The 19,803-nt window shown below is 38.5% G+C and overlaps 1 protein-coding gene across 3 annotated transcripts in view; it reads left to right on the top strand.

Moving 5' to 3' along the window:
- Positions 1 to 19,803, top strand: part of Stard13 (StAR related lipid transfer domain containing 13) — a 252,135-nt gene that overhangs the window by 50,068 nt on the left and 182,264 nt on the right. Inside the window, exon 1 of one of the 3 annotated variants that reach the window (XM_070002982.1) lies at positions 8,769 to 8,982. The exons of the other annotated variants lie outside the window; for them this stretch is intronic. Within the exon in view, the coding sequence (XP_069859083.1) occupies positions 8,814 to 8,982 (169 nt within the window). The 5' untranslated portion in view covers positions 8,769 to 8,813. Of the gene's footprint in view, positions 1 to 8,768; positions 8,983 to 19,803 lie in introns of those variants that run through there. 3 annotated transcript variants of the gene reach the window in all.

Below are 19,803 nucleotides of genomic sequence, written 5' to 3' on the forward strand. Positions count from 1 at the left end.
ACTGGAAGAGGAGGCGTAGCTCAAGTGGTAGAGCACCAGCCTTGAGCAGAAAAGCTAATGGACCTGAGTTCAAGACCTGGTTCCAACACACATGCGTGGACACACATGCACAAATTTTCAGTGCTTCCAAGAATTTCCTTAGTTAAATTACCTTGCCTAACCCAGAAGTCCGGGCATTTTATTTCCTCTCAACTAACGAGTTCTATTGATACTAAATGTGCATATGCAAAGAACCATTTTACTTCCCTCTTACTTTCTTACTTGTTCTCTCTTTATGGGAGGTTTTAAATGTTATTGTTCTTGTTATCATTTTCCATCCTTGTATTGGGAATAAGTAGGGAAAGATTTTATTATATGCTTGAGTATATTGAGCTAGATTTACCCAAAAAGCCATATGTTATGTGAAACTTATAATTCAGTTATTAACCTTTGTTCCTCCATGGTTTGTGCATTACGAATATGTCCAAATATTACTTAATGCCCATCTGTGCATAACATCAGATGGGAAAGAGTTGTATATAAAAATGGAGTCAAGATCAAAACAAGAGTTCAGTAAGATGGGAAAGAGTTGTATATAAAAATGGAGTCAAGATCAAAACAAGAGTTCAGTAATCTTAACCATCTCAATAACAGCACACGTTTTATTGGTAATTTACAGAACAGATAATGCACAGAATCAAGAAAGCATTTTCAAAAAGATTGGTCATAGGATTTATTTAATGTGTAGACTTCCATTTTATATTCAAATTATCATTTAGTGGTAAGAAACTGCATTTACTACTCAAGATGGGAAAGGAAGTTATAGACTTCTCCTCAATGTAAATGAGGGAAAGCTTCTTCAGTGTAGACAGATTCTTTCAACTAAAGTAAAACACTTCTTATAGGTACCTGAGCAATGCTTAAAGAAAGTGAAAGTTGTAACCACTAGTGCCTGTAATCCTAGCTACTCAGGAGGCTGAGATCTGCGGATCAACTTTTGAAGCCAGCCTGTGTAGACAAATCTGAAAGACCTTCTCTCTAACTAACCAGCAAAAAGGCAGATATGGAGTTATGGCTCAAGCAGTAGAGTAGCAGCCTTCTATGAAAAAAATTAAAGGAGAGTCGGGCGCCAGTGGCTTATACCTGTAATTCCAGCTACTCAAGAGGCTGAGATCTGAGGATCACAGTTCAAAGACAGCCTGGGCAAGAAAGTCTGTGAGACTCTCATCTCCAATTAACCACCAGAAAACTGGAAGTGGTGCTGAGGCTCAAGTGCTAGAGCACTTGCCTTGAGCTGAAGAGCTGAGGGATAGCACCCAGGCCCATAGTTCAAGCCCCCTGTCCAACAAAAAAAATTAAAGGAGAATATGAGGTCCTGAGTTCAAACCCCAGTACCAGCACCCTCAAAAGAAAAAATAGAAAAAGGAAAAAAAGAAAACGAGTACTTGCTTGCTTTCATTTCCAACTAAGACAAATAAGTAGGATTTAGAAAATAATTATTAGATAATAAATTAATTAAAACATCCAGCAAATTTGTTGGAGGAACACTAAAGAGATACATAACAGGATAAAGAAACACATGTACCTAATGGATAGCATAAATGCAATATGACTCCACAAAGAACTAATGAGGCCAAATCAATATGGTTTGCCATTTGGGTAATATAGATAAAACCAATCAGTCCAAAAGAGGTTGTGATGAACAGTGAGTGATTGCTTGGGATGTTCTGCTCTGATATCCCTATAGAACTAGAAAACAAGGTAGCTTAATTTGAGAACAGTAGCTGTTAAGCTCTCACAGAGAATAGACCAATGAACAGAAGTTATTTAAGCAGCATCTGTAGAGGTCAGTTGAAAGTCAGCTTATCAATTAAAGACACAGCAAGCAAGCTTACAAATTTTGAGGTGGACATAAAACTAAGCCAGGTAACTGAATTTTTTCTGATGCCTTTCAGCTTTCATGAAGCCAAGAGTTGCTTATCCCTCCAGTCTCTATAAATTTTTGAAAGGGACCTTAAGTTGCACCTTGTTCAATATTCAAAGCATATACTTTGCTCCTAGTCAATCAAAGAAAAACGTGTATATTTAGGCTGTTTCAGAAGGATAACACTTTGATTTATGTGACATCCAGGCCTAAGATGTGTCAACAAATGATGGACTCACAAAGTGTTCATTTATATTTCTGTGAAGATTCTAAATTTCATCCTTAGATTTTTAGCCCATGATTCTCTACACAGTCATTTATTCCGCCATTTATTCAACTTGTTATAATTGATGTTTACTATGTGCCTGGACTTGCAGTAGACACTGAGGATAGAGTATGAATGAAGTAGACGCAGTCCATCCAAAAAAACCAAGCAATCCATCAGTGAGTGAGCGAATGCACAGCATTACAGAATTGGAAAAGGTGCTCAGGAACAATAAATGGGACACTGCTTCTACTGGTGATGCATAGAGGGATAATCTGCCTGGGGATGTGTCAGTGAAGCTGAAAGGGAAAGTTGAGAAGTGATGGGAAGCCCCTAGGAAGAGCATTGCAGATTGAGGGGGTAGGATATTCCAAGAGAAGACTGACAAGGGAGGGTGCTGACTAGAGGACCGATGATGGCCGGGGAGTGGTAAGCAGTGTCCAGATGTGCAAGACCCAGGAGGCCAAGTGAGGAATGTGCATTTTGTTCTGGTTGCAATGAAAAAGGCTCAAAGTAATTGGAATAGAGTAATGATTATGAGGTTTATCATGGAAATGAAAAATCAGGAAGAATACCATACATACCATAATGTTTGGAGGCCCTTATGGAAATCATTTACCTAAAGAGTGCCTTCTATATACTACTATTGACATTGGAGGAAATAGTTAAGAAATTGTAAACTAAGTTTTGTCAGCTACTCTTATTGTCTTTGAAGATTGATTCTTTATGAGGACCCAGGAAAACCTTCCCTAGGGTTGCAGAACCTAGTGATCTATGTTTATATTAAATTACTGTGTTTTTCTTTTTCTCTTCATCTTATACATTGAATTCTGTAGTGGGTGTTATTTCTCTTTTGTTTTGTCTCAGAGTAGTCGTGCAGGGTTGCATGGCTTATATTTTTTATAAACTGATTTCGCCCTTGACTATTATTCTTATCCTGCCTTTACCTTCGTTTAAAATCACTCCATTATTTACTTTTTCACTTTTTATATTATAGATTCTTTTTGTTAAGTCATCAGGGCAAACAAGGCAGAAATAAATCACTGGAGGAGAAAATCAGAAATTGAAAATATCTCAACAATTCCAGTAAGTTAAAGACTTAGTGTTCACTTCAAAAGGTTTTTGCTAAGATTATATAGCATAGAGATCACCCACCAAACATCAAATTTTATGAAAATACTTAAGTACCACACAGCTTAAGTATTTAATTAGCCTCTCATATAAGATAAATATGTGGTTTAGGGTTGAGTCGCTTCTCTGTCTTCCTGGCTGATAGACTCTTGAGAGCAATGACCACTATTGCCATTGTATTTTCCATACCTACTGTGTACTGTGCAGGCATTTGGTGAGTATTAAATTCATTAATCAGTAGACATAAAGCAAAATAATAAAAATCACCTGCAATATCAAATTAGTTCACAAAAGTGCAATTGATTGAGAGAGTGAAAATAATTAAGAGAACTAATTGATCTCACAAGAGAACTGCAATCATAGTTAATCAGCTGGATTAGAAGTTGTTTACTATCCTTTCTAAATCTAAGATGTAAAAAGCATGTGCCCATCATCGATGGTGCAATGACCAAATGAATTGCATATGGGCCTCTAAGAGCCTGACCTAATTGATGTCACATAATGATTGTTTACAGGTATTAACATGACTGGTACTAAATACTAAAGATGTTTGTATTAGTCATGACAGTGTTCCTGAGGATAAGAAGTTTTTAACTGACCTTTGTGGATGGAAAGGTTGAGAACTGCATATTGTGAAAATGGCTAAGAAAAATGAAAGAATCTGAATTTGGTTGGAATGCTTGGGGATGGGCCATGGTACGAAGACAGGCCAGGGCAGATCATTGACGACATGAGCTGGAGCTGATGGTTGGGATCCTAGGGACTGGCATGTGGCCAGAGTATATACATAGGGAAGCCCATAGGAGAGATTTAACCAAAGACAATGGGAGAGGGTTGAGGTTGCAGCAACACCCAGACTCCATATACGAGACTGGGGAGCTGATCAGAAGATGGTTTCATTTGAAGCCTTTCATGGGTGGTGCTGGTCATAACTGCAAATGTGGCTCTCATTGGCTTTCTTGCATTGTGCATTGAGCTGGTGATGCAAGAAGACTGGGGAAAAGCACTGGCACAGGGTTAGGCACATAAATCATGGCTGTTGGAAATCCTCCAACCTTGAGCTTCAGAGCCTACAAGAAGACTGACAGAAACCCACAGTGTTTGTCATGTCATTTCAAAAGCAGATTTCCAAATCACTTTTGCATTTTTTTCTGTCTGCCACTTGCATCTCAAGCATTTTCTTACTTGGCAGCACTACCTTGGCTCACTGCACAGCCGGACTGCTGAGAAGACTGGAATGTCTGTGAAGGAGCAAAAGCCACAGAAAGATGAACGCATGGTGTGCCATTCCTGGCTTCTGGAACAGCAGCCCTAGCTTTCTGCCATGTAGATGCAGGATTCCACTGAGTGCTAATCTGGGATCAACTAACCTAAAGATTGAAATATTTTAAATAGCCCAAGTTGTGTTTAGAGATCAATGTCAGACTTTTGACTGCATTTGGGATCTCTACCTTGAGGAAAAAAATGTCATGGTAAAAGCAAGACATGCACAGAGCGGGCTTTGAGAATGAGCAGAGAACAAGGAACGTGTTCTCCAAAAGAAGCATTCTGTGCAGGCCCTGCTGCTTCTTCACTCTAGGACAAGTACAATGCTCAGTTAGGGGGTCTCTTAATCAAAGGCTGTTGATTAATTAAGGGTTTCTATCTTAGCACACCCAGGTTTCAATCTCAGTGGGAGTTTAGACGTCTTATGCTTGTATTTCCATTTAGACCTTCTAACATCATAAATAATTAATTGGGATAATTTTCAATTTCTCTTCCCTATCTGATTTCTCCAGCACTTTTTTTTGTGCTACTGCTTGGCCTGGCTTGTCCTTCATAGGTGACAGTGGAGAGGATCAAGATGTTATCAGCTCAGAGACACACTATGGCTTTACCCATACTTGCTACATAGAGTAGGCCATTATTTCAACTCTGTGGGTCTTAGTTTCCTTCACAAAATAGAGCACCTTTGAGGATGCTATAAAGATTAATTAACAACATGGTAGGTACTTACTACTGACAGCTCCTTTCTCTTCTTTCTCCCCTTCCTTTCTTTTTTTGCAGTATTTAGTTCAATCATGCATCCATGTATTGTACCTCAGAAATAGTGAGTAAAAGCAAAGTACACACAAAATGACATGAAACCCCCTTTGACAACTACATAAGACAATTTAAAATATGCTCATTAGAGGGACAGGTAAAAAAATAGGTGGAAAGTAGAAACTAGTGCCACACAAGCTCCAAGTTCAAATCCCAGTACTAGCACACATGAGTGCACGCACACACACATGCACACACAAATAAATACAAGGTTCATAGAAATGGCATTATATTAGCATAAAATAAGGAATTAATGACACATTAATAAGAAAATAATGTTACCTGTCTGCCTTAAATATACTACTTTGGAAATATAGAATGACAAGAATATAATGAGCACTTGGATTTGTAGATACCACTTGAATCATAAAATTAGTCTTTAAAGACCTTGTATATTAATTGGAGAAACCGAGTTCTGTCTTTCTAGATTCTTTCATTAAAATATTGTATTTCTCTAAATTTAGGTTCTATTCCAAGTAGCCTTTCTTTTAGTCAGAGAATTACAAACTCCCTCTCCTCCCCTTTCCCCAAATTTAAGTTCAATCCTTGCTCTTCATTGCCAATCTATAGAAATCTAGTTTTGTATTACCTCTGATTATTTGTTAAAGAATACATATTTATGACCCTGTTTATGATGTTTTCAGAGCAAGAGACTTTCAGCACATTTCTTATTATGCAAGAGAAAAGGACAATGAATCTTTTATTTCGTTTGTTTTTTTAGTGACCTGGCTATAATATACTTCTCATGAAGAGTCATTCCATGTAGTCTTTAAAATTAAGGCAAAACAGCCATGATTGCTAGGTTGGCAATGGAAATGGCCAGTCTCTGGTTAAGTGTTATTCATAGCTATAAAATGACTACACACTATTTCCTGCCTTTCAGTGTCCTTTACTTGGCTGCTTGGAACAGGTCCAGTGTTCCCATATTCCATGTCCTCTTCTCTTCCTTTCTTTACCCATCTTCTATTTTCTCCCAGTGATAAAGTGATAACTGCTAAGTGGCTTTGAATGGAAGGTTTGTGATGGTACCACAAAGCCAGAAGCATAGGCTCACTATCTTAAATAGATAGTGCCCAGAGTTGACTGTGAACATGGCTAACAGACCTTCTAGATATCCAAACTGTAGTAGAGTGGTAAACCTTTCTACCATTCATGCTTGTGTTTTAAGATACTAATTGTTAGATCTTATCTCCCTTTTGCCTTCTACAAAGGGTGCTGAGAAACAAAGACCTTCAATTCAACCCCTCCCCCATGAAGTTTGCACCAATGGCTTATCCCTATAACCCTAGTTACCCAGGAGGCTGAGATCTAAAGGATTTTGGTTTAAACCTAGTTTGGGCAAAAAGAAAAAAATCCATACTCCCTCTCCAAGATAATTAGCAAAAAAGCTGGGTTGAAGACACGACTCAAATGATAGGTGAACAAGCAAGTTGGGCAAGTGTGAGGCGCTGAGTTCAAGACCTAGTACTAGCAAAAATAAAAAAGTGGTGCTCCAGTGTCTCATGCTTGTGATCCTAACTATAAAAGAGGCTGAGGTCTAAAGATCATGGTTCAAAACTATCCCCAGTAGAAAAGTCCTTGAGACTCTTATTTCCAGTTAACTAACAAAAAGTCAGAAGTACAGATGTGGCTCAAGTGGTAGAGCACCAACCTTGAGTGGCAAAAGCTAAGAGACAGCACCTAGGACCTAAGTCTAAGCCCCACTACTAGTATTAAACAAAAAACAACAAAGAAAGTATACTATATGACCCAGAACCATCTGTCTTTTCTTCTTTTTTCTTGGAATGCAAATCTAAAACCTAGTGCCTGCCTCTTCTTGCATAGTCACCGGAAGAGGCTCATAATTTCCAGAACATACATTCTAGAATCAGGCTGACAAAAGTTCCCTCAAGGGAAGGTATTAAAGCTGACCAACGTAATAGGCCCCTGGCAACCAGAACTGAGGTCCTAACTGAAGTCTTGTTAAACTTCTAATTGAGAGTTTCTTGTTATTAGGATTATAAATTCCTGGCTAGGCCATGTTTGAGTTTGAGTCAATCAGAAATAAAGGCAAGCTGGCCATATGCTTCTTTATCAAAGGACTTTATTCATTTAGCCTCAGGCTTAGACTCTGATAACATGTTTTCCTGTAGACGTTTTTCTTTTTGCATCAAATAATTTTAAAGAGAAAATATGTGAGGGGGAGTGAAATTCTAACTACTCCCATATGGATATTTGAATATGGACAAATTGAATTACTTGAACACACACTTTGATTTCCAAAACTGCACACATGTGGGTAGAAGACTCTCGTGCAGAGCCCTCCCCTGTCTCTGCCTGTCAGAAATCCCAGTCTTTTTTCTGTTTTTTGTTTGTTTGTTTGTTTGTTTGTTTTTAGCAGCTATCTGTATATCTTCTGCTGTCTGGCTGACTGTCATCAACCCAATCTGAAACAATAATAGAGCTTACCTAGCATTATGTTTGTGTCTTTTCTGTGACACCTTGTAGTACAAGCTTTTGCATAATTTCCCTGCTGATCTATGGCTGGTTGTCAACAGAATCTTTCCGTGTGTGTGTGTGTGTGTGTGTGTGTGTGTGTTTGTGTGTCTGCCTGTCTTGTGCGATGATTCCTGAGAGTTTTTACAGGTGATGGGTACTTGATGAGTGTAGTTTGCTTCTTGATGATCAAAAGTATAAGGAGTAGAAAAATGAAAGAATAGGGAATGAATATCCATCCATCCATCACTTTAAAAAAAATACCCCCCCCCCCACTCCTTGGCTCAACACTTTGCCCCATGAAATCTCTGTAGGAGCCCTTCAGGTACCATTCCTGAAGGGCAGGGATCTATATTGACATTTATTCTTGGGGTAGAAACAGGAGGGGGAAAAAAAACCCTTTACTTTTCATGAGAACAGCTGTATTGGATTCATTTCTTTGTAGCTGAGCTCAGCTAGTTGTGCTTAGTTATTCCTTATTGAAGATAGTCGGTCCATCTACCTCGTTCTCTGCCTGCAGCTGTCTTAAAGAAAGTGCAGAAACTTCCCCTAACTTTGCTAGCCTGAATCTCACTCCCCCTACCCCCCCCCCCACGGCTTAGTGGGCTCCTGAAGCCTCCTGTCTTCTCTCCTTGAACTCTTTTAGCTGGTTCGGTGCCCGGGCATTTGCCGGGAGTGGATGCGGGTTTGTGGGCGCTACAGCTCCCGCGGGGGCCCCGGGCTTCGGGGCAGGGGGTGGATGGGTGGGAGGGGGAGCGGAATAGTCGCAGCCTTCTCCCGCCCCCTGATTGGCTGCCGGCGGTCACGTGGGGGCGGCCGGAGGGAGGGGGTGGAACTCTGAGTTGTGGCTCCTGGCACTCCTTTCTCTTTTTCAAACTCGCTGGGCTGCGTGCGCTCTCCCGGGCTCGCTTGGCCGGTGACTCGGGGACTCGGAGGCGGTCGCTAAACTCCGCGGGGATGTTGAGTCAGGTGCCCAGGACCCCAGCTTCAGGCTGCTACTATCTGAGTCCCCTGACAGCGGAGGGCCAGGAGATGTTCCTGCGCTGGGATCAGACTTCGAGGCGCTCTCCGTACAGGATGAGCCGGATTCTAGCGCGCCACCAGCTAGTGGCTAAAATTCAACAAGGTGAGTGTGCCGGCCCGGACCCCAGGCGCTTCCAGCTGGGACTGCCGGCGGCCTGCTTTCCTGCTAACCCAGTGCGTGAAAGCTCTTGCTCTTGCAAAGTGTGGATATGGCTAATGCCACGCTGCTCCTCGTAACTTTCCAATAGGAATAGTAATAACAGCAACAACAATAGTTAGAAGCAGTTCAGGCTTCCAGCGTGAAGCACACCTGACAGCACTTAGCTGTCACAGAACTCCACGCGAAGCGCACCGACAGCTTCCCGGTCCTAAATTCCCAAACCTGGACCTGTGTGTCCACAGCACCACCGAGAAAGGTTTAATCTGTGCACACTCCCCCCACCCCTCTCTCATTGGAGTTTTTGTACAAGTAAACTCCTACTCCGATCACATTTAAAACGTGAACACTTGCTTGTTAGAGAGGGGGTGGGGACCCATGTCGGCCCTGCCCAGCTTCTAGACCAGCCTCAGTGAAGAAGGGAAAATGAGAACTGTCTTAAGGCCATGGGACTGACAGCAACCATCACCTTTTTCTTCCTGTTTGTGTGTGTATGTCAGTCACTGCCACTGCCTTGACATTGTTTTTCTGGTGAAGGATCAATGTGTCTGTTCACTTCCAAACAAATCCCCTGACGTGGACACAGGAGTACGGGCTGGCTAAAGCAAAAGGGACAGCTTACTGATCGCAAACTGCTAGACGTTGCTGTTCTTATTTTTTGGAAGAGAAAACCAGCCTTGAAACAGGGACATCACTAAAACTTGTATTATTCCCCCAAAATAGCTTAAACCAATAATCCTGAATGTGAAAAACAAGCATTCATTCCTAAGAATCCCTTGATTGAGGGCCACTGAAAAGATACAGATACATTATCAGTTAATAATTACCACCACCTCTTTCCTGGACTCTCCATGCTCCCCCCCCCGCCAAAAGAACCTGAATTATTACATCGGTGCTTATAAGTTCATCAGGGATTTCAAGAGCTATTGTCAAAAATACAGTTTTCGATTGAATAAATGAGCTTTAATATTATATTGAATTTTAGAGAGGAAGTTAAGGTTTGTAATCGCGAAAATCTTATTGTAATGTATCCAAAAGGAACAATATGTATTCTAGTGAGCAGCATTTGATGAGATTGTTTCCTTGGAAATTGGGGTTTGTTTGTAAAGGTTCAGGAACTGGTTATGTGTGAAGGATACTGGTCCTACTTACCGGTCTGAATTCAGGAAGGATATTATGTCATTCCATAAACTCTGTGTTCGGGTCTTGATTGAATAGAAACAAAAGTATTTCCCTGCTGCTTGATTTAAAAATACATTAGGCTTAGAATAAGAAACAACTCCATTTTAGTTTCAGAAGTTTTTACAATGGTCTTTATCAGGTGCAATCACCTTTCTGAACTGAGGGGTTTAGTGAATAGTTTGATGGTGAACTGTCATCTGAGTCCATAAAAGTGTATGGTATTTTTTTAATGGATAAAACTAGTTGAAATTTCTTTGTATACCTGCTTAGATGTGTTTACAATAATTGATTTTATTAAAAATAATTTATGTTCTTTGGGGATGGGAGGGTTTTTTTTTTCATTATAGATGAGGAGTTCTAAACACATGCTTTATTGCTGAAAGTTCACTATCACTGGGCACTCTAAGTCTATGGTGCTTGTTTTCCTCATTTGAAACTTTAAGTATTTCTACCTTTTTATCCTAGGCAATAGAAATGTTTGAAGCTAATGAATGTCAAAAAATTAAAAGTAATGGTTAATATCACTGGAGAGCTTGAAAGAATTCCAATAATGTTGTGTTCAAAAATTGTTATTTGTGAATTTTATAAAATGACTTAGTAAGAGTGGGGACCATATGCAAAATAATTTTATTAATCGATCTGTTTGCTATTACAGTAGAAAATAGTGATTGTGAATTTACAATATATTTGACATCGCTGTGAGAGCCCTCTATGAATTTTAATTTTTTTCTACAAAAATTCTATACATAGATCCTATTATTGTATCCCTTACAGAAATGAGAGGCACGTGAAGTTAGTTTTTTCCAGTAACTTGTCCAGCTCATAGGCCATATGAACTGGTATCTGAATACAGCTCTATGGCCAGTGGTCTATGTTTGAGTCTGTTTTTAGTATTTTAGCTTTTGTAGTAAAAACTGAACTACTGAACTTATGATTGAATTTTGAATTATATAATGTAGCAAAGAAACTTCAGCCTTTTCTACAGCGACGAACCACATTACAGAATCAGAATTGGTCATTTATGATGAGATTTCCAGTTAGGTTTTATTTCTGTACTGGAATGAAGGACTATGGGTTCCACTCTCCCTGAATACTTAGTACCCAGTAGTACAGAAGGACAAGTTATCTTATTAGCAATTTTTGATCATTCAAATAAAGTTTTTCAAGAGCCTACTAAATTAATAAAAGTATTATTTTGGTTGTTTACCTATTAGTATCTTGAAATGACAGCCACATCAGTAAAATTGCTTTGCATTTCTCTTTTTTTTTTTGATCTTTCAAAGCAGGCTTAGCATTATATGAACACAATTTGGGGCATCATTGCTTATAATTTTTCATCGCTGGTGAACACAGTGCACATAGAAGTAAGTTGCTCCCTGCTGACCTCATTAGAGTGAGATAATCATTCAACCACAGATACACTCATGGGGAGGAAAACAAGGAGGAAATAAAGGAACCTTTGATGATACATAGGATCAGAATTTGTTACCAGGATGAATCTAAACTTGCTAATCTTAAGGCACACTCTGAAATGTACGTGTGTTGTTTCCCTAGCCATTTTTGTTGTTGCTCTGGAGTTGTTTGAATCCAATTAAAAAGAGAAGAAATGTTTAAAACAGAGTGCTGTGTTGAAGAGTGAATGTTGCTGTATTGAAGAGTGAAGTCATGTTGCCCTTTACCCAACCCCCACACTTTTGCTTGAGTCAATAGGAAAATTGTTGTGGAGAGATAATAGAAATAATGATGATCCTCTTTCCTTCACTGGCAGACACTTGGGAGACAGATGAGAAAGGATGTTGAGTGGTGGAGGAGGAGCATGTAAGACCATAGGAATAGAGAATTGGATTTTTTCAATTTTTAAATTATGGCATAATATGTATAATATTAAATTTATCATCTTATCCCATTTTCAGTGTATTGTCTAGTAGTATTAAATATCTTCATCACTTGTGCTTTGGAGTCATCAGCACCATCTATCTGCTAACTTTTTCTGTCTTGCAGAACTGAAGTTCTAAACCTATTAAACACAGAGTCCTTACACTTACTTCCTCTGAGCTCCTGGGTACCTATCCACTTTATGGCTTTATGAAATTGACTATTCAGGAACCTCCTATAAGTGGTATCATGCACTATTTGTGCTTTTGCAACAGGCTTATTTCAATTACAATATAGTATCCTGAGGTCTACCTCTGTTGTAACATTTTGACAGGATTTGTTTCTTTTTTTAAGGTTGGGTAATATTCTATTGTATAGCTATGCTATATTTCTATTTTTTATACTATTTGTTCTAATGGGTATCAAGTGGGAAAATCAGATTTGTATGTTCTTATTTGAACAGTATGATTTCTCTGATACTAGAGCATCTAATTTAAGGCTTATACCCTTACCTCCCATTTGGGAAATCTAAGTCTAAGCAGGTACATAAATGTGATTCTTTCCATTTTTGAAGGAATAGGTCACACAATTAAACTTTTTATTTGATCTTTAAAATATTAGAAAACAGAATGATATGACAGGGATTTCAGGGAATCCCACTGAGGTAGGAAAGATGAGCTGGAGATCTGGTTTGTTTCTACATTCCCTTATCCTTTCCTGTGTTGTTCCAGAACTTTCCTGGACTTCCATTTCTTCTTGAGAAAACAAAATAGGTGGTTTTGGTTCTTCAGGTGTTTTGGTTCTTCTACTTTAAGATTGTCTCTGAAGTTAAGTCAGTAACTCTTAAATAAAAGTATAAAATTCAGAGAAGCTTAAATCTAACTGATAAAACCCATAAGGGAAGCAGAGCAGCTTTATTACATACAATCAACCAATGGATTCTAAGTTTTCTTCAGTTTGTCAAGGAAATGGCAAGGTGGAAGTCAGTTTTGTCCTACCCATATTATTAACTTATTGTGTGACTTAGTGGGGAAAACACAATTTCTTGGAAACTTTTCATAAAAATGAGGGCATTTATATTAAGCTATCTCTAGAATCCTCATCACCTCTGAAATTCTAGAATTCTATGATCACAGCTATTGCTTAAGAGACAGGCAATTCTTGTTTACATTTTTTCTTATTGCGTAATACAGCTTTACCTGGATATGCTTTCTGATATTTGCATAACACTCTTCTTATTCATGTAATAGGAATGTTAGGAAGTCTGATCTTTGTGCCTATTTAGCTGTCAATATTACTATGCTTAAAAAGAGACTTGTAGGAGAAACTTTTCTTTCTCATGGTCCAAGGCCAGAGAGTAAAGTTGTGATGCTCAATGCAGTCTGCAGCAAGGTATGAGGGGGCCAGAGAATAGGTGTTTGTGGTGCGCATGTGCACGGACCACACTATGCCCTCTCTTCTTGACATAAACATACTTTGCAGAGACTATCGTTACTAGAGAAAGTAGCGAACGTTGGATTCTCTCATTTACTTTTTAATTCGAAACAGTGTTTAAATAGAGATGGCCACTGAGTTGAAATAAAGTGGAATAAAGCTGCTTTTTTTTAAAAAAAAAAATGTCCTCAGCATTGCATTGCAAGTGGGAATGAATGACATATTCTCCCTCATTACTCTGTCAAATGGCATCTTTGGAATTTGCCCAACCTAAGTGGTGAGCATTGCCCATCCTGGATGAGGTCTGCCCCCCCTCCTGCCCGCCACCAACGGGGTGGTGTCAGCCTAAATTAAACTATCACTTGTTCATATGGTATTTCCCTATCTTCATGTTTATTCCTTTCTTACTTAACTATTTTCAAAACAAGAGGGTAAACCTAGTGGCAAAACAGATGAAACACAGAAAAGAGGCTGAGAATGTATCCATCATGTATTGCTCAGCTCCTTAAAAAAAAAAGTTGGGGGGGCAGCTGTCATAAATTCACATTTTATGAATCAGAGCCTGTTTCTATTTAGTACCAGTGACGGAAAAGCCTATACAGAAAGGACACTGTTAAACCAAGCTTACGGGAAAATAAGTCAAGTCGATGAACTTTGAATAACATTTCAAAAAATTATTGCATAGTAAAAAATCCTGAGCAGTCATGAGATGAGTTACAGAAAGAAGTTAGCAGAAGAATAGTATTCTTATAAACATAAAAACTTGAGGGTTTTTTGTTTTGTTTTGTTTTTTACTTTAACCAAACTATGGGTTCAACAGTCCCATGTTACTGCTTTTATTAGCTTCCATTATATAAACACACATCCCAGATGCAAGCAGTTACCAAATTTGGACTTTGGGACATTAGTTTAAAGGAATGGAGATTTGTTTTTGCAATACATTTCCCTCTGTCACCTGTGCTTTAGTGCTTAGAAATGTCTGGACAAAAGTCATTTCTCAAGATTCCTTATTTCCTTGGCAACTTAATCACAGACAGAGATATAAGCATTAAAAAAATCAATAGTACCAAATATCAATTGATAATCCTAAACAAATATTCAAAAGAGAGCAAATGAAAATGGGTTTAGTAAAGCTGTCACATAAAGAGGAATAGATAGGTAGAAGCTTAAAGAAGGTGGATTATAAATGATGATGCATCTACTTCTGTATAGCACTAGTCATGAAATGCACTAGAGAGACTACCAGAAAATATACATGAAGAAGGAAGTCAAGCTCATACCATGAACCTTACACTACATATTTTAATGCAATGAAAATTATATAAAAAAATCTGCCAATTTTCCCCAGGGGCAATTAGAATGTGAATTGAACCTAAGGAAAACATCCTATATTAATTTATGTGAAAGGATTTGAGGCGCTTTATCAAAGAACATGTAACTCATAAGAAGATAAATCTGAAGAGAAGAAAAATGTTGGATAATTTAAAAGATAAAATAAATAGGATTAGCAAGATATGTTGACATAAAGATACAAGGCATTGAATAGTTCATGGAAACTGACTACAAGTCAGCCTTAACATTTCCTAATCTAGGCAAAGAAGAAAAACTACTGAAAGGAAGATTGTCCATAAATTCTAACATATTGCCACAGATTTCCCTGGGGCTTGGTGTTTGGGAGAATTTTCTCCCAAGAACTTGAGAAGTAAGAGTAATTTCTCATACAAACCTCATAAAGGGAACACTATGAACTATGGTTGATGGTTCTTCTTACTATTGCTACAGTGAAGTTGAATCCACTTGATTTTTCTTACAACACCTGGCCATAGAAGCAGGAACATTACAACAAATAAAAATTCATTAAAAAAAATAGTTGAAGGCCGAGTGACTAGGTAAAAACAAGGATGCTGGTAGAAGCAATCTCACATTCTCTGTCTTAATCTAGAAATAGCATGAGATCACCTAGAGGCCATTTTTTCAAAGTCTACTTCATAGAACACTAGTCCTATTGGGTGAAAATTCCAGGGAAAAAATATTTCAGTGGTTAAGTAATTTGGGAAATGTCACATCCTCTTTCCCTTTTTGGAAATTCACACTTATGAAAGGCTCCGAGAAATCCTGAAGAAAGTAGTTTACGTTTGTTTAAACTGTTGTATTTCCCATGAAGCCACTTCTCATCAGATACCAGGAAGTGACATCTTTTAAACTCTAACAAGTTCCCTGGGGAACACTTTTGGAAATGCTGATCTAGGACAGCACAGAGCGCTGTGGTTTGTTCTTCTAAACACTCTTTGAATAAGTTTCTACCATGGATTAGGCAGTAAATAGGCTGAAATAGTATTTTAGAGAAGGAAATTGCAGGTTTTCTATGCTTTTAGTGATGGACAATTCCATGCACTTTTAAACTAACTAGGCAAATACAAGATGCTATATGTATATCTACACACACTCAGGGCCTGTGCTTGTTTGATAGGTGCTCTATCACTTGAGCTGCACTCATACTTCAGCCTTTTTTTTGCTTTAGTTTTTGGGCTTTGTTTTGTTTTAGATAGGGTGGCACTTTTTTTGCTCAGGACTGGCTTTGGATCTTGATCCTACTACCTATGCTACCTACATAGGTGTAAATTATAGGTGTTGACCACTATGACCAGTTTTGGGTTTTTTTTTTTAGATAATGTCTCCATAACTTTTGCTTGTCTGCAAGTTAGCAATCTTTTTGTGAAAACAAAGAATGAAATAAAGATTTTTAGCTTGATTAGCCAACATATGTGTCTGTGTGTGTGCACATGCACGTGTGTGTATGGCAGAAATTTGAAGGAGTCTAATAATTATAGCAATAAACTATCCCTCAAAGAATTCAGTAACTTAAGTATTCTTGAGCTGGAAGAAAGAGATGTCTGCTTTCTAGATCTGGATTAATCTAACCTATGACACAGCTGAAGTTCTGAAGGTGAGTTCCAAAGGTGTCTAATATTCTTGTAGTCAATTCAGGGATATTCCATGACTTTGGGAAACTGGAGGCCCCTCACACAGGAAAGAAGTTGGAAAACCTTAGGGGTTACAGATGCTCCTTGATGGTTGATGACCTGGACTTGTGTAATGAAGCTCAGGCAAGTATAGGTGGCTCAGTGTAAGCTGTGGAAGCCGTCTGGTTGTGTAAGCAGTTTAGTAATTCTCAGGAAGCCTGTAAACATATTTGCAAGGTAGTTTTCTACTTGCTAGCATTTGCATTATGGGTGGGGTTTTTTTGAGAGAATTTATAACCTATTAAAAGAAACCACCACAGAATGTGAGAGGACTTAGCTATACCATACAGCTTCAACTCTCTTATTATAAAATCACAAAGATCACAGTACTTACTCAAAAATGACATCATCTAGGGCAGGAGACATTATCCTGAAACTTTATATACTACTATCTGAAAAGATATAACTTCTTTTTTGTTTTAGACAATAGCTACAGAATATGCTAATATGCTGATGATATTAGATAAAACAAAACCATAGAAATAACTCCAACATTTCTGAACAGAATGACAAATAATTTCCCTCACAAGGCAGAAGAACCTCATCTCAGGGAATCAGTGATGATTAAAACAAAAAATAATTTGTGTTACTTTGCCTTCATAATAGTCTGATAAAACACAAGGATAATGCTGTATGGAGAGACTGTAATGGATGGTTACAGTCACTAACTACCTGATTTACATGTCAGTATTTGAGATGAATTAGATATTCTCTGCCTGCATGCCAACTATCTTCTTCCATGTTCATTTTGAAGGTCATACATATGGATGCAAGAACCTTTGATTGTCATTTACTCTGTGTAAGTGACTAGTAACATTTCAATACAGTTATATTCACCAAATGACACCAAATGACTGGGACTAAGTAGATATTCTCATAAAATGATATTTTCCTCTGAGGGCATTACTAGTTTGAAATTATTTATAGCATTTGAAATTACTATGGGAAACCAGAAATAATCAAAGATATTTTATTAATGATATCCCAACCACTTCCAGCCAAATAAGACTAGAGTTCTTCAGAGGTGTTTAAAGAATCTCACCCTGGAATCCTAACCAATGGAGAGGCAGAGATCAGGAAAATTGCAGTTTGAAACCAACCTGTGTAAAAAGTTGTGAGACCTCATTTCAATCAATAATATAAGCTGGATATGAAGACACTCGCCAGTAATTCCAGCCGAGTAGAAGACTGAGTTTGAGAGGGGCACAGTTCAGCCAAGCCCAGGCAAAAAAGTTAATGAGCTCCCATTTCAACTGAAAATGCTGGGTATGAGAGGTATGCATCTCTCCTCTCAGCTACAGGAGAAGTGTAAATATGAGGTTCTCAGTCCAGGCTAGCATATGGGAGTGAGAGGTTATCTAAAAAATAACATGAGCACAAAGAGCTGGAAGCTCAAGTGATAGAGCGCCTACCTAACAAGCCTAAAATTTTGAATTCAAACCCCAATACTGCGAAATAATAATTATAAAAAAAATGGATCCTCCCAGACACTTTGAGGGATACAATATATTTCCCCCAAATGCATGTTTCACGACAGACAATGAAATCTGTTCCAAGTCCTTCCTTGAATAGACTTATATTAAACCATGTGCTATATTTAACAGGCTCTTGGGGTATTAAACCACCTTGTTTCCACCATTGATCAATCTGACTATGAATCTCTTTCCTTGAAAATTTAGGTCCTTATCATCTTTTCATTCCATGCCACCTGTTAAATTTTCAAGTTGAAGACAGATCAATCTGATTAAATGTTTTCATTACTGGCTTTCTTGAAGAAAGAGGGGAAAACAACTTGGCAAGAAGGAAAGGAAATCAATCTTGCTAGATGCCTGAAGACTGCAAAAAGAATCTACTTGTATTAATCCCAACCCTGAGCAAAATACAAGTCTACCCTTAATTTTTTGTTAAATGTATTATCTATCATTGACCAGAGAGTCAGATGCACTAGACTTACCTGGAATACTCATGGCATAAAAAAATGGACATTTGCTTTGTGCCTTCCTGTGACAGTCTTCTAACAGTTACTCTGTTGGCCCGACATTGAAACTTGTGTTGCTTTTATAGGCAAATAATTAAAACCTGTTAATTGCATTTCAAGAAATGCTTTCTTCCCATTTTCAAATAGCCCTATGGGATCAAGAATGGACTTAGGGGGCTGGGAAGGTGGCTCAGTGGTAGAGTGCTTGCCTTGCATGAGTGAGGGCCAGGGTTCGATTCCTTAGCACCACATAAGCAGAAAAACCAGAAGTGGTGCTGTGGTTCAAGTGGTAGAGCACTAGCCTTGAACTGAAGAGCTGAGGGACAGTGCCCAGACCCAGAGTTCAGGCCCACGACTGACAAAAAAAAAAAAAGAATGGACTTGGGAAATCAATCTATTCAACCGAAATTCCAAACTTTCAATACCTACGATTTGGAATCCTGAAGGGTCTCAGAGTTATTCAGCTTGAATTTGATCTCAAGTCCTGCATCTTTCCAGCATCCCAATAATTTGATCCAAATGACCTTTTGGATCACTGTAGAAAAATGGTGTCAACTCTAAGTTATTAAAAGGAGATGATATAAGTTATTAAAGGGAGTTGATATGCACAGAACACAGTGTCACACACATACACAATGCCTAATGTAAGAATAAACTAAATAAACATCCATGAATATGAGATCTTTCAGCATGCCAAAGGAAGAGTAAAGCTATGAACTCTACCATACTTAAAAAGACAGACAAACATAATGCCACATTTCTGTGTGTCCACCACAGACTTTGAAACAAATTTTTGTTTTGTTTCATTGTAAACCAGTTGTGGTTTTCTGTGGGTAGCAGTTACCCTATCTCAGGTACCCTGAACTGGACTAAATTGGTGGGTATAGATCAGATTTCACTTCCTGTAGATGAACAGCAAAGCCAACTGTTATATACAACAGACAGTTCTTGGTAGAGAGTGTCCTTGACTCTAGGAGTCACTCTGAAGGTTAAGGACGTAGAAAGACAGGGCTGCTTGAGTAAAAGACTGGAAATTTTGTAGGAAAGATGTAGGAACAAGGCTGAAGAGGACTAATCATCATTAACCTATGACATTATCAATGTGACATTTTGAATGACAGTCGTGTGTGTGTGTGTGTGTGTGTGTGTGTGTGTGTGTGTGTGTGTGTGTGTGCTCACCCATGCATGCACACACATTTGCCAAATACTGGCTTTTGAACTTAGGGCCTTTCACTCTTGCTTAGATTTTTTTACTCAAGACTGAGCCTTGGCTCT

The sequence above is a fragment of the Dipodomys merriami genome, unplaced genomic scaffold (genome assembly GCF_024711535.1).
Source record: "Dipodomys merriami isolate MVZ:Mamm:240054 unplaced genomic scaffold, mDipMer1.0.p SCAF_6, whole genome shotgun sequence".
NCBI lineage: Eukaryota > Metazoa > Chordata > Mammalia > Rodentia > Heteromyidae > Dipodomys > Dipodomys merriami.